Source organism: Nanorana parkeri, unplaced genomic scaffold, assembly GCF_000935625.1.
Source record: "Nanorana parkeri isolate BGI_ZX_2015 unplaced genomic scaffold, ASM93562v1 scaffold1713, whole genome shotgun sequence".
Taxonomy (NCBI): Eukaryota; Metazoa; Chordata; class Amphibia; order Anura; family Dicroglossidae; genus Nanorana; species Nanorana parkeri.
This window is the reverse complement of record NW_017307981.1, coordinates 117284-133283: the sequence shown is the minus strand read 5'-3', so window position 1 is coordinate 133283 and position 16000 is coordinate 117284. Positions and strand designations below refer to the sequence as shown.

At 39.7% G+C, this 16000-nt stretch overlaps 1 protein-coding gene across 1 annotated transcript in view; it reads left to right on the top strand.

The window, feature by feature from the left end:
- DOCK8 (dedicator of cytokinesis 8) overlaps nt 1-16000 on the top strand; it is a 129582-nt gene that overhangs the window by 31890 nt on the left and 81692 nt on the right. Inside the window, exons 5-14 of the mRNA XM_018571256.1 lie at nt 442-562; nt 1531-1740; nt 4122-4207; nt 5298-5364; nt 6604-6753; nt 6924-7004; nt 7798-7957; nt 11275-11408; nt 12839-12926; nt 15658-15820. Coding sequence (XP_018426758.1) covers nt 442-562; nt 1531-1740; nt 4122-4207; nt 5298-5364; nt 6604-6753; nt 6924-7004; nt 7798-7957; nt 11275-11408; nt 12839-12926; nt 15658-15820 — 1260 coding nt within the window. The remainder of the gene's footprint in view (nt 1-441; nt 563-1530; nt 1741-4121; nt 4208-5297; nt 5365-6603; nt 6754-6923; nt 7005-7797; nt 7958-11274; nt 11409-12838; nt 12927-15657; nt 15821-16000) is intronic.

Here is a 16000-nt window from a genome sequence, read left to right as displayed (position 1 = left end):
GGTAAACTTAAACTTATTACATCCTTTTTGAAAACTATAGGTATTTTATCATAGTTGCTCTTTGCACTAATTATATTTATTATTACTGATTTATTGAATCAGCGCATAGAAGTATGTGCAAAATACTGTATACGTGCTTCTAGTTTTGGGGTGTCTTGATCACGGGTCTTTGTACATCTTGGTATATTTATTTTATTATTACTGAAAACAACTTTATAGCCAGGATAGATGACCCCCATTGAGTACTGTACTGTGACTGACAATTAGGAATACAGTCAGTGTGTTGTTTTTTTTGGTTAAAGAAGATGATTAAATTAGAATTAAAGTATGCCTCAGTTTGAAGGAGCCCATTGTTTCCCTAGACTATGCCTGAGACATGACATTTCCTTATTTATAGTGCAGACCATTTTCATGTTTAATGGATTTTATATTTTCTTTCAGGAATCAGGAAAACTCAGGTACAAGCAACTTTAGCAGAAGTGGCTCTAGGAAGGACTTCCAAAAAACACTCCAAAAGCAAATATTTGAGTCTGATGAAACAGAGGCCAGGCTAAATGAACAGGTATATTTTTTTTAACTTGAAATAATATAAAAGGGATAGTCCAACCAAAAATTATGTTTTACTGATAGTCATCTGCCAGCTCCCTGCCATAGTTTCTGATTCTCATCCCACCCACCTGCATGATTGCTATTTCGTTGCTAGACAGATGAACCTTTTCTATGTTTCCTTCTGATCTGGGTGTGTGAATAAGTAAAGAGAAAAAAACCACAGTAGTTAAAAATTGCTTTATTGTTTTATTGTTCTAACAGTATTCAACCACTTTAATTTATGCCATACACAAGTTCTCCTCTACAGTATATTCCAGATCCTAATGGGTGAGCAGAAGTTCCTTATTCTCCTTGAATAACAAGTGAGGGCGATACTGGCAATGCAACAATGTTAAATGCACAGGGAACTCTGCAGAGGTGTCTTCTCAGAGTTCCTTGTGATGTCACTGAACTCCATATTTTGTATTAGTCCAATATGGTGAATGATGTTACAGTTTATCACAGTGGAGATGCCCCGGTTCAGCACTATGGAGAGCTCTTGATGTCTCCAGACATATACTGGCTATGACATTCACTGAGTGGAATATAGGAATGTACCCGACACAATAAATTCATGTGCTATTACATAACCTATTTCAATGTATTTTAAGATGTCATGATAAATAATACGTTACTGTTGTATTATATGCAAATCTAAAGTCATTCGAATAAAGACTGCTCATTCTTGTATTGATTGCCACTGGTTTAGATCTTTCTGCAACACTTCTACCCACAAATGCCGTTCCGTAGTTGAATTTTAATAGATTTTTTTCATCATGTTAGAAATTTCATATGAGCACTTTATTTAAACTTTCTTCTTGTTGCTTTAATTATCTTGATGTGTACACCATAGAATATGCTGTATGTATATGCTCCTCTAGAGGTGGATCTCCTCTCTGTACTCTTTCCCACCAGTAATACTTGTATAATGTATCTCTATAGGCTGATGGAGGTCTTACTGCTGGCTTGTCTACTGAATCTGGAAGTACACTCACATCTTGTGACTTCGATCTGCGTGGCCTAAATCCAGAAAGTCGTTTAAAGAACCTCCTTCAGCTTTCAAATGTTGAAGACTTGGAGAGGCAAAGTGAAGAAGCTCGCCGGGCTAATAGACAAGCAGACCTTTTTGCACTAAGCCCGCCTGTGGATGAGGTATTCTGTTAGGCCAGCTGTAACAGTTGTGGGGGAAATGCTAGTTGACTTGCAAACCTAAAAATAAGTGTTATGAACTATTCCCAAAGTGGACCTTGTAAACCAGATTGTATAATGTTTTATTTTGACTAAATATTTGTAACCTTTAGAGGGTACTTAAAAAAATACTGCTGCCATGTTATAGACGGAACCAGTATAAATGAGAATGCATCTTATCTAGATTACTGCCCGAAGTATGTATGGGCAAATATTTTTAAATTTTATGCAAAGCCAGTGGAAGTTTAGTGACTGGACAGTGAACTTTTTGTTTTTGCTTCAAACTGCACTCTAAATGGAAAAAGGATGAGGGTATGGGAAGCAGTGCTGGAACAAGGTCACCCAGTGTCCAAGGAGAATATGCCCTCCCTCCGGTTTATTATGCATGAGTCAGTGTCTTTTCAAGACAAGAAAATATTTAAAAATGTAACATTAAAATAGGTTTAAAATGGTCAATTTCACTCGGCTGCCCTCGGCAGCATAGTGAATAGACCCCTTGGTGTCTCTGTGGGGGCTTCTGAAGGGTGATAAGGCACTCTGCAGAACACTTGATGGCTTTGTAGAGTAATGTGAAAAGTTGGGGGGCTTTGTGGGGACTGGAGGCTCAGGAGATTGCAGAAATGTCACCAGCACACCAAATCCTTATAGGATCAAAGTTCGTAGATTTTATTGCAAACTCATGTCAGTTACACAAGCGCTTTGATCCTATAAGGATTTGGTGTGCTGGTGACGTTTCTGCAATTTTCTGTATTTGGCGGCGCCATCCGCAGTCATTCCGAGCACCCCTCCTCGATCACAGGGTCATACCGGTAAGGAGTGCAACTAGCCTTTTCTTTTTTTTTGGGAGGCTCAGGAGGCCTGGGGGCACTGTGCGAGGTTAGAGGATCTGCAGATGGCTGTCCAGGGGCTGGGGGGAATTTTATGGTGACTGAATGCAGCAGATATTCAACCCCCACTTACTTCAGACCTTATGTCAGTATAGGTGCCACTTGGAAGAGAAACATCTTCCTCTCCCTGGACATATGATGGGTCAAGCTTAGAAAGAGATAGTATGGGTTCTCACTCCCTGGTGGGTGCCCTTAATGCTGGCAGGTCTTCTGCTTGATCTACAATACTTCCTCATGATACCTAATGGAGCAGTGCTTTGTGCTGGAACCCTCAGTGTTTAAGCGCAGAGGTCCTTTCCGCACTGTCATTTTGTAGCACAGGAAGGCACTGTACTCGGTGCTTCCTTTGTACAGATTCTAATGTATTTTAGAAATGTTATGTTTCACGACTACTGTTACCATGGCTATGGAGGAAGAAAGGTTGTGAAACGTTATTTATGACAGTCTCATAACATCAGCAAAGGTGACAACTAGCTAACTCTTCCATAACCTTGAGTTTTTGCTATGCAAAAGGACTGAACTTAATAGTAAGCAAGTGGCCTTTAGCTAGTTAAGATGGGTGAAACTTAATTACTTTAGGAGATGGAACTTAACATCAACCTTCCAAAATAGTTTAGCACCATCACAATGAAAAAAAAAGAAAACAGATAATGCCAATTTTCTTTACCCACCTGCTTTGCAGTATTTAGTTTTTCCCCAGCAGAATAAGTGCACTTTAGGTCTATTCATTTTGGCAACACAGTATTTTACTATATTTTTACCACTGACTCTTAAAATAAAATAGCCTTTTTTAATGTCAGTAAAGTTTTAAGATGCCTGCGCCTGAGTCAGTTATCAATCAAATCCAGTAATTTTAGACCCTTGGTTCTCAACTGGTGGGTCGTGACCCAAAAGTGGGTCGCGGACCCTTGTTCAGTGGGTCGCTGCATGCTCTCCACTTTTCTAGCTGAGAGGCTCCTCAGCCTCCCTCTAGCGCAGTAATGTCCATTCTCGCACCAAGCAGCCATTCAGAATAAGCTGCCTGGCCCTGAGTGCCAGCTTGAGGTGGGGTGGGCTGGAGCTATGGCCATGAGGGAACTCCATCCAGACGAGAATTGCTTACAGTTCCCTCGCATGTCCGGTAGAGGTGCCTGGACTGGAGTGATGTCACATTCTGGCTCCTGACATCTCTACAGGGTGTGCAAAGGAGTTGTACAAGCAATGCACATATGCATGGAGCTCCATCACTGCACAGCAGCCAATGTGCAGTACCGCAATGTCTTGCGTTCCATTGCAGTGCAACTTGGGTCGCGACTTAATGACCAAGTACAAATGTGGGTCCTGAGGTTACACAGGTTGAGAACCACTGTTCTAGACGCAATATGCATACATTTGTCCCACATATAGATATTAAATGAATCCTTACAATTTGTATCTATTCTATCTGTATTTCTGATATAACTCTGTACTCATTCTTAGGACGACACTGTTGAAATCCGCCCTTTACCAGATTGTCCCAAGGAGCACATGGGATACAGAATAATGGTCAAGCTGCATACTCTGAAGTACAGTATTGAATCTTGCTTACTGTTATTGTAAACATTGTCACTGAAGTTATCTTTGTTTTGTAAATCAGTCACAATTTTCTCCCATCCTGTATGGATCCGGGAACGCCTAATTTTTTTAAAGACGAACTGCAGGCAAAAGTGTTTTTAACCCTTGAAGTGGGGCTACCCCGCACTGCAAGGGTTAAGTGCTTCTTTTTTGTCTAGGTGGTAAAAAAAAAAGTTATTCTCACCAGCTGCCTGCTTTTCCTGTCACTGAAGCCTCTCTGCTCCTCTTCTGCAGCATTGGAATGTTCCTTAGCATCCTCACATTCTTTACACTTTGCATAGAATGTGATGATTTATGGGACCTTAGGCCACTGCAGCAGAGGGTGAGAGAGGCTCCAGGGACCGGTCTAAAGGTGCCCATACACCTGCCGATTATCGTACGATAATCGCAGGTGATCCCGCGATCGTACGATAATCGGCAGGTGTATGGACAGCGTGCGACCGCTTCTACTGTAAGGTTGTACGACTTTCCTCTTACGAGCACGCTTGAAAATCCGCCGAAAATCGTACGCAAGTACGATCTGCCTGTCCAAGATGGACAGATTGTACGAAATTGTAATGACCTTACAACCATCGCACAACAAAAGTTGTGCGATGGTTGTAAGGTGTATGGCCACCTTTAGAGCTAGCCAGCTCAGAGGATCAGGTGAATATAAACAAGCAGTTAACCCTTGCAGTGCGGGGGTGGTCCCACTGCAAGGCACCGTAGCAACTGCTTGAGCAGGTATGGCTGTAGTCACACCATTGGTCTTTATTGTGCTATGTATTGTTCAACTTGCCGACTTTAAGCACATGTGTCCAGTGGCTTTGGGCTTGTGTTAGTGCATTAGTTTGAGATGATTGGGAGCTCATCCAATATTAATTGACAGGTGCATTTGACAACTTACATGCAACTAATCTTTTGACACATGCCCTAATGTAAACTGTATATGTTACTTTTATGTTTGTAGTACTGTTAAGTACTTTATTACCCTTTACTTAGTTCAGATGTGCATACCATGCTGTTTTAAATTTCGATTTCCTCTTCCTCTTTCCCACACAGATTGGATATTGACATTGAACCGCTCTTTGTAAGCATTGCACTATACGACTGTAAAGAACGAAAAAAGGTAATTAAATGTCATCTTCTGAAAAATTGTGCTGGTTTAAATGTACAGCTATATTTTACACCCAATAGAACTGTATGCACAAAGGAAACCTGTCAAGATGGAAATATACAAGCTTCCATTACATGATTTTTTAAAGTGCAAGCACCAGGGTTATCATGCTTATGCTTGTTTTACTATTTAGTGAGTCACATAGTGGCTCCTGCTGGAATGATCACTACAACAGCCAATGGTAATCATCATTCACTTTGAAAGTGTGTTACAGAATTGCACTGCTACAGATGCTTTAACAAAGTGTTAGTTTCCTATTTAACCACTATTTAAGTGACTCTGCTGGTAACCATTGTCAATGGCAAGGCCTTCCTTACCATCTTGTCTTTAATTGGATTGTGATTGTAAGGTCTTCCTTATATTGTAAAGCGCTGCGCAAACTGTTAGCGCTATATAAATTCTGTATAATAATAATAATTATAGAGAAAGTGCTGGGGAATCCAAAATTTTACAGTTGTCACTGGAACAACAAGAGAGGAGGAATCTGGCAATAGGGACATTTGTTCTACCGATGATCGTTTAAGAGGGGATTTCTCACCACTTTGGATATATTTACTCCTACTTCCTGTTGTGTCCACAGAACAGGAAGTGGAAGGATATCTTTTCAACAGAACACAGGCAGCAACATAAAAAAAATGGGTTTCTAAAACGTTAAAAAAATTGTGTGATATATATATACTTCAACTCCTAATTAATGCTTCCCTTCCTCACTTCAGCTATATTTTAAACAATGTTTATACCATAATTTTTAGTATAAATTCTCTGTTGTGTTAAAATACAAAACATTTTTTGGGTACATGGCTTAACCTATTTATACTGGATTAGATTAATAAATGTGACAGATATGAAATCGATGTAGTGCTGCCTTGGTACAATTGTTCTGCACTTGGGTAATGGGTAACCAAGGTTCTTCTTTCAGATGCCAAATTATAAAGCAATGATTCTGGCATTCAGCAAACATTCACTGCAGGTGAATTTTTCCAGGTGCATGTTTTTTAATTGACAGATTGATTCACCTACAGAGAATGTTTGGCGAAAGTCATATTTACTGCTTTATAACTAGACCCCTGAGTGTAGATTGTCCTGAAGTTGAAGTCCTGAAATTGATGATATAAAGTTTTCCATTGTAAAAAAGTTTTGAATGTGTCAGCTTTGAAATTTTGTTCAACGTTGTGTTTTTCCATTTCTTAGATCTCAGAGAGTTTTCACTGTGACTTGAATTCAGATGCATTCAAGATCTACCTCCGTGCTCACACACCTACTGTGGCTCCTTCAAGCCAAGCAAGAACTGCACTCTTCTCTATTACTTACCCGTCTCAAGATATATTCCTAGTAGTTAAGGTGAGAGTGTCTCTTCTGGTGCAGTGATTCATCTTGAGGCCTCAGCTGAGCAAATTGCATTTTGGATGCCCTTCAGCCTTCATACTGTCCAGATTATGGACAATAAAGAATTAGTGTATTTTTAAACAGAATACATTTATAATTTGTTTTTTTTTTCTCCCTTTTTGCAGGTTGAAAAGGTTCTTCAGCAGGGAGAAATCTCAGAATGCTCAGAACCATACATGGTTTTAAAAGAAAGTGATGGTGGAAAAGTAGGTTGTTGGTCATTAGCTTAGTGCCTTTAAATTTCAAAAGCATTTAAAATAATACAAAAAACCTGCAAATGTAACCAAGAAAACGCAATGGCAACAACACTTTCAACCTATGTTCAGAGTTCTCAGTTTAGATTTTGTCTAATGAAAATGGTAACATATTCTGGGAAAGGTAAAACAATGCACAAAATGTAATAAAGCGGCTTAATGAGGAGCCATTTATTGTTGTACTATATACATCCTCATGGTTTCTGGTCAGAGTTAAAAATAAAACAAAAAAAGCTGTTATTAAACAAAGATATATAGTTTGGGTCAACTTTTTTCTTGCTACTGTTAATGGAATAGAGGAAGGGCTGAGAAAAGCCACAGACGAATAGTCCAGACATGTAAAGCTGCTCCTACTTCAGCATATCTGAATGCTTTTAATTTAGCTGGCTGCCTAGGCATTTCTTTTGCTCCACTCTTCATTAGTTTTCCCCTCTGCTTAAACCTTTATAACTTTATAACAAACGTTAAGAAGCTCTACAGGGTTCCCAAATGTTCATGTACATAATTTTACATCTTTACTGCAATGAAAAATTTGGGAGAGAGAGCTTTCATACATATTTTAAGTGTAAAGATATTTTTACACATATTCACCATATTTTTCGGTGGGAAGCCTATATTTTGGGATGCAGTACAATACAAATGTTTCTAAGAATGTCAAAAATGTTTGTTTTTGTTTTTTTTTTTACTTATAAGCTAGAATGCAATTTAAAAAATAATATGTTTGGTTTCTTTACCTTTATTACAGACTAAAGAAAAAATTGACAAACTTAAAACGCAGGCTGAAAACTTTTGTCAACGCTTGGGAAGATATCGGATGCCATTTGCTTGGATACCAATCAGTCTACTAAGTTGCATTAATGTCATGACGCTGGAAAAAGAAGCCCCTGAAACCGAAAGCATAAATGGTATGTTGTAGTAGATATGCCCCATTTACAGTATTATATTTAGGTTGAGAGATCTCGGTTCTTAAAATATACTGATAAAGCAGAGCAAGTCCAAAAAGGGTTAAAATATGGATCAGTGGTTCAACCTAAAACTTACCAAGAAAGACTAATAAATGGGTTTTGTAGCTCTCATGTGTCTGGGTGCCCTTAAAGTGTTGGGTCTATGGAGCATCTAGTCTGTGGCAAGGAATCTCCATAAGGAAGTTTTAATTTTGCTACATGATACTCCCATTACACTGCTCCCAGTTGCCACACTAGACAATGTCTGACCAGCAGCTGAAGGGAAATACCAAATCATCAAGACAGATCATAATCAAAACATGAACAAAGGTCAGGCAGTGTTCAGAAAAAATCGTATCACTGGCAGAAGGTCAAGCCAAGCAGAAAACAATCGATGGGAACAAGAGAACATACCAAAGTCATAACCAGGATACCAGACAGAGTATAAAGAACAAGATGCTAAAGCTTATCAGTACCAATAGCACCTTTTTGCTCAGAAATTGACCAAGTGGCTAAGCAAAACTGGTACCTACTTCCAGATGTGGTTACAAGCAGGATGTATATAATGGTAAATGGCTATGCTATACATCTACATTGAACATGCCTGGCCAGAAAGGTGAAGGAATTTCAAGCTAGTTTCTGTCTGACAGAATGGAGGTGCAGTGGTTATCCTTTGATGCTTGTGGAAGATACTTGTTCCCTAGTATGGAGCTTAAAGTTTAAAGTATGGAAGTTAATGAATACAGTTATGAATCTGAGACATTTCATTTTGCTGTAGGTTTAAGTAACAGAAATAAGTATTTCCCAAAGTAAAAGGTTTTAAAGCTATTTAAATTACTGATTAAATCACTTACAATAGATACTGCTCCTTGATGTTTAAAAGTTTTAGTTTCTTGCAGAATCGGCTGGTTCCCCGAGTACTGGTCCTGATATCCTGTTTTAGGGTGGCTCCTTTCCCTTGCAGGGTCCTATGGTGCCACCTTTGTGTGTCCTAGTAAGCTGTGTGTCTCCACAAACACACAGGCACAACAAGGCAAACCATCCCCTGTTCCCCTCTCCTCCTTCCACCCTGTTCTCCTTTCTCCAAGCTAGTAGATGGACAGCTGCTGAAGACTGTTCTGTCCCATGTGATCTTGTACTGGACTGAAAGTTCAGTATATATATATTTTAGGTATGCACTGATAACATTTACAGACTAATGATTTTAGGACAGTGGTGGAGCACCAGGGCCCGGTCGCAGCTGCAAACCCTGCGCCCCTGGTAGACTGGTAGTTCTGCCCTTTGTAGAGGGACTACAAATCCCAGCAATACATTATATAGCAATGCAGAATACCATCAGCTATAGAGGACTACAAATCCCAGCAATACATTATATAGCAATGCAGAATACCATCAGCTATAGCAGACTAAAAATCCCACCAATACATTATACAGCAATGCAGAATATCACCAGCTACAAAGGACTACAATTCCCAGCAATACATTATACAGCAATGCAGAATAATACTGGCTGTAGAGGACTGCAAATCCCAGCAATACATTATACAGCAATGCAGAATAATACCGACCTGTAGAAGACTACAAATCCCAGCAATACATTATACAGCAATGCAGAATACCATCAGCTATAGCAGACTAAAAATCCCACCAATACATTATACAGCAATGCAGAATAATACTATCAGCTATAGAGGACTACAAATCCCAGCAATACATTATACAACAATGCAGAATGGCACCAATTATGGAGGACTACATATTTCAGCAATACATTATACAGCAATTTAGAATAGTATATATTAATTGTCCACATTCTCTGTGCTGCGGCTCTGCTCTGGGCTGCCAGCCTTATGTCTCAGGTGGAGTGTCTCAACGGGGCTGATGTGGGGGGTTTCAGCAGAGGCAGAAAAAGAGGGTCTTAGCAGGGGTAGATGCAGAGGGTCTCAGCCGGGGCAGATGCGGAGGGTCTCAGCAGGGGCAGATGCAAAGGGTCTCAGCAGGTACAGATGGGGTGGATCACAGCAGGGACAGATGTGGCTGATCACAGCAGAGGCACACGTGGTGGATAGCAGCAGGGGCAAATGTAGAGGGTCTCAGCAGGGGCAGATGTGGAGGGTCTCAGCAGGGCAGATGTGGAGAATTGCAGCAGGGGCAGATGTGATGGGTCTCAGCGGGACAGATATGGAAGATCAGAGTAGGGCAGATGTGGAGTATCACAGCAGAGGCAGATGTGGAAGATCACAGCAGGAGCAGATGTGTCAGATCATAGCAGGGGCAAATGTGGTGGATTGCAGCAGGGCAGATGTGGTGGATCGTAGCAGGGGCAGAAGTGGAGGATCACACAAGGGGCAGATGTGGTGGATTGCAGCAGGGCAGATGTGGTGGATTGCAGCAGGGCAGATGTGGTGGATCGCAGCAGGGGCAGAAGTGGAAGGTCACAGCAGGGGTAATGTGCAGGCCAGCACTGTAAACAGGCACCGCTGTGGGGCGGGACCAGATCTCACTAGGCCTCCCCAGGCTCGGGCAGGTCCACCCCTGAGTCCCTGGCCCAGTCTGCCCCTGCCATCAATGGTTCCGCTACTCTCCTGTCTGCTGCTCTGGGCAAAAGGGACAGATGCTGTGGGCCCCTGTAAATTATGGGGCCCAGAGCAGTAGCCCCTTTTGCCCTGCGCAAAAAGACAGCCCTGGCTGTTTGGAAACGTGATGACTGTAGCTGCTTGGGCAAATATGTAAAGAAATACTTTGCTAGGCAATGTATATTTTGTTTGATATGGATTCCTTATTGAAAAATAGTTTAAGAGTTTAGTACTGCTAGCTCAAGAAGGTTCTATCTGAAACTCTTGTGGAAGAGAGAATTAGAAACTAATGTTAAGGAACTGCATTACAAAGTAAGCAAAATTGGCTACCAATAGATTGAATCAGGGAATTAACGCTAAAGGAACTTAAAAACTTCTGGGATAAACAAAGGTCAACCCTGAGACAAAAATGTTACTAAATGGGCATATTTCATGTTTTGTTGTCACCAATGTTATGTGAATCTCTGATTCTATATACATTTTCTATGCCCAATTTGACAACACCAGTGACATGGGCCAGTCGAGAGGATTGTGGATACAGAGCATTTTCTTACAGTTTCAGTTTTTCAGTAAGTTTTCTACTGTTTGCCATTGGAATGCAGAATTGTACTTCTAAAATGTCTGTAAAAAAACAGGTAAAATGTCTGTATTCCTTCCTAGTTTGTAATGGTTAATTTTAAAGAACTGTTTTTTTTTCTATAGGCAAGGCAGTCGGTGACAGAAGATCCTCACTGGGTCCAACAAGAAGACTTTCTGAGAGGTGTAATTTAGTTGATGAAGGCTCAACGTCACCATTTAAGCCAACAACAATTACACAAAACATTTTCTTCAGGCAGGTAAATAATTTTCACTTATGTTAGCAGTACCGGGTATGAACTGACTAAACAATGTGTCAGCTGAACATCATCTCATCCCTCAGACTTCCTACTATGGAGCATTCATGTGTAAAGTTCTTTAGCGTGACACTAAACTCGAGGTAGATCTAAAAAATAAATTCAAGTACCCTAAATATTAACAAAAATGTATCTTTTTTGTCTATCACTCGGCTGTAGATCCTCAAATCATCTCTGAATTGGCGCTGACACTGTCCTTCCTTCTGGACGGTGGCTACTTTTGTTCCCCATGTTCCCTGTGTGTTGTAAAGTAGCCACCAATCCAAGCTCTCTCCCATGATGGACTATAATCTCAATACAAATGAGTAAACTAAACATGAGATTTTAGTCCATCACGGGAGTGAGCTTGGACCGATGGCTACTTTACAACACACACAGGGACCATGGGGAAAAAAAGTAGCCACCCTCCAGAAGGAAGGACAGTGTCAGCGCCAATTCAGAGATGATTTGAGGATTTACAGCCAAGTGATACACAAACAAGTTACATTTTAGCTAATAGTTGAGGTACTTGAATGCATTTTAAGATTTAACTCCTGAGTTTAGTGTTATTTTAAGCAAAGAAGCTACAAAAAATAATTATTCTCAGTAATTGAAAATGTCAAGGTGACTAGACATTTTAATGAAAGATTGTTTCCTTCTCCTGGTTATTGGTCATTATACCATTGTAATCAAATTGTATGTTAACTCTGGGCTGAATATTTATATGGCGTTTGATTCACAAAAGAGTAAGCTGCCTCTGTATATCACACAGCCTTCTGCATAGATGCACCGACCTATCTGTCACACATGATAGGTTGGTTTTCATACAAGTTTTATACAGCTAAAGCATACTTTTAGAAATTATACCACATAGTCATTGTTGACAGTGTGATAATGTTATGGTGATATGCCTTAAAATGCTAGGCTGCCCATCATTTTTGTGCAAGTATCTCTAGAAAAAATACATTTAGGGTTGGCAACCATAGCAGTGTACCTTTCCTTCAAGTGAGAAGATGTATATTGTTGATGAGAGAGCTGGGAGAACATATCTGATTACCCTGACTTAGATTCAACAGGCGGACTATAAGTATGAGAGAACTACCGTCAGCATCATTGGCCATATCCCTCTCCATGACTCTTTTAATACTGGTGATAAATTGAGAGGAGCATGCACTGCACATGGGATTCAAGTGATGTAGGAAAACAATGGAGAAAATGCTGATTGACAGGGAGGAGTGTTAGAAGATTTTAATTGTGCTGGTCTTGCTAAACTCCATGTACCAGATATACATTTTTGTGAACAGAAAAATATAAATATAAACACATTCATATATTCTCTGGCCAATGTTTTCTGTGTTAACCATGTAATGCTATTATGTGGCTCTTTGTATTAGGAAGGAGATAAACTGAGTGATGAAGACTTATTCAAGCATCTAGCAGATTACAAGAGATCTCTGCAGAGGAGAACAAAATGTATCCCAGGTAAGGATGTAGAAAAATTTACAAGCAACTGGGCAAGTTTTGAGTGTTTTGTGAACAGCAAACCTAGTCTGAAACAGAAATGAGTGTGTCGCCTACTCAGATGCTTGTTTTTATACATTGGTCACTCACTTTGATCACAGTTATTTCAAAGGACATCTAGAACTTGTTTTTTCCGATACATAATGCAGTAATTACGTATATACCTCTGAGGGCCTTCAGTGGCAAGATCTTGCAAATGGAATATTTGAGAGATATAAAAAGCAATACATTTTATAGTGTTTACCCAAGACTGGAATATCACTTAAGTGCTAATCAAAATTCCAAACTCAGTTTAATTAGAATATAAAATGAACCTCATATAACATTAAGGCTTATGCAATTACAGACCTCTAATATGAATGCGTATTTGTACCCTTCCACTTTCTATGCCTCTTGATGAGCCCATTAATGTCATAGGCAGGTTTATTGACAAACCTGTGAGGCATGAAAACGCATTTTCTTTTTGAGCATGCCCCTAGCTTGGGGGCTCCTGTGGAGCTCTAGAACAGGGGTAGCCAAACTTCTGCCCTCCAGCAGTGGTGATCCCATCGTGAATCTGCCTTTGGGAGTCATGCCTCTGGCTGTCAGAATCTTACAATGTCTTAGGGAATTTGAAGTTTCACCATGGCTGAAGGGCCAAAGTTTGCTACCCATGCTCTAGAACAAAACTGAAGTGCCATGAATGGACGTGACTGCTATATAATAAAGGTGGCACCTTGGTACATTTAATAGATTTGATTTGAAATTACATTAATGAATTATCTTAACCTATATATGCACGATAAATCATATTATTTCCATAAAATGTGCGATGCATACATAAATTCTTTGTGTTTTGGAAGCAAACAGCCATTAAAACTGTTGCTATAAAAAAACAATAAATAATAAAAAAAAATACTAAATAAGCTTAACTCCTTATGCTTCGTAGTTTTTTTTATTTATTATTTCATAATCAAGAAAAAAAAAAAGAGATTAAGCTGCTTGGTCCAGTATTTGTCATCATAAAATGCCCAGTATATAGGTTTTTAGTATGTCATTAAACATGTTCACTAGTGATATAAAGAAGTAAAGATAAATTAAGGTTTTAATGCAGTTTAAGCAGAATATAATGTTGAGGTATTTTTTTCAGTTGCAATACTATTGATGTGTAGTCAACGAGATTAAGGACCTGTGTTAACAGGGTATGGATATATGTCTATGAGAAAATGCAGCTTGCATTTGACATCAGTTGGAGACGCTGCTGAGATCACTCGAAGTTCACCTCCTTTCGACTTGCATTTGACCTACTCAAACAGCTTTTGCATTCTGATGGACGTGTATGGGCAGAGAAGTAGGTCTGACACGAATAAGAGCCCAATCGACATAAGCCCTTAAAGTATTTCTGAAAACAGTGCATTAAAAGACCATTCTAATACAGCAAATAGTATTACATAGGCCAAAACACATTTATTTTCTAAATAGTTTTTTACCTTTTTGTTAAATCTTCACTAGGGTGTCTCTGTTTAATAAGGGGGCAGGCATATTTGACACACATAACAGGAATGAATGTCCCCGTCAGTGGCTTTCATCACATACGGGTGGGTGGATGATATGACCTCAAAACTGACCAAAAAAACGACCAGGGAAGATACATGCATGCTGAGCATTGGCACAGCATCCTGTACCTTCTAGCAGTAATCCCAGGGACGCAAACTTACCATGCGAGCACAAATCTTCTTCCGTGCTTGTCATGGTCAGTTTGAAACAGGAACCCAGGGGAGCTGACAGGATCACCAGGTTTTTTAAAACAATAGAATAAATACAATTTGGCTCGATTTTTTTGTTTTCTTAGACAGAGATCTTAACGTCCACGCCCTGTATGCACAATCAGCTGCCGTCAGAATCGGTTTGCAGCTTAAGACTGTATGGGATTTCCTGTCTACTCCCAACACTTTTTTTAAATATTCAGTATTCTTCAACATTTATGAAGAGCAATATGCAGTATCAACCGATTACCAATCCTATTTTATTATCCCCACTACCCTAAACATTAAGGCTTAAAGTGACTGTATATTTATGTGTGTGTATGCCAATGCACGGCATGCATGTATCTTCCATGGTCAGTTTTTTTGGTCTTCATAAATCTTGAATAATAATGAATATTTTAAAAAAATGTTAGAAGTAGACAGGAAATCGTATACAATCTAAATCTGGCAACTGATTCTGAAGGCAGCTGATTGTACATACAGGGCGTAGACGTCAATATCTCTGTCTAAGAAAACACCTGTCTACCAACATGCACTGGATAAAGCTGTATATTTTGCCTTTGGAGGGCATAGGAGGGGGCACTGCAGACACTGGCTGTCTCTGGGTAATAGCACTAAATGGCCTAGTAAATCCATCCAGGCCAATCAAATTTGCCCCAACAGATTTTTCAGCCAGGGTCATGAAGTGTACTACAACCATAGAAATGTTCCTTATCTGACTGTAAAGAAGAATACCAAATGAACATTCTGTAATGTCTGTGGCTACCTTTTTAGCTGGCTAGCAACTGTCATTTTGGGCCATGCCAGCTGTCTGTGTATAGTCTTTGTAGGTACCTGTGCTCCACAGACCATATACAGTAGGAATAAAAAGCTTCAATTGAATTGCTTATAGTGCTTGTCCTCTTTGTGCCTATATTAGCACTGATCTGTTGTTTTTTTTAATTAAGGGCTTCTAAAACTTGAAATTTCCCCTGTGTGTGATGGGATGAGTGGTTGTCTTACTCCTGAGCTGCTTCCAGTGAAACCCTTTTTAGAAAGTCGAAGTCGTGTAATTAAAGAGATTCTGGAGTTTCCAATGAAGGAAGTTTACGCTCCGCACACCACCTACAGGTATGAATCAGACTTACCAGAAGCACACACTTGAGATTGCTATACATTGTCAGTATATCTAAAGGGGAAGTAGCAGAATGTATATTGGCTCAGTAATAAAAATAAACTGAAGAATATAAGTGTAAAGGTACTAAATAAAATAATTGGGGGGGGGGGGGGGAAAAAAAGCCCGAAAAAAAA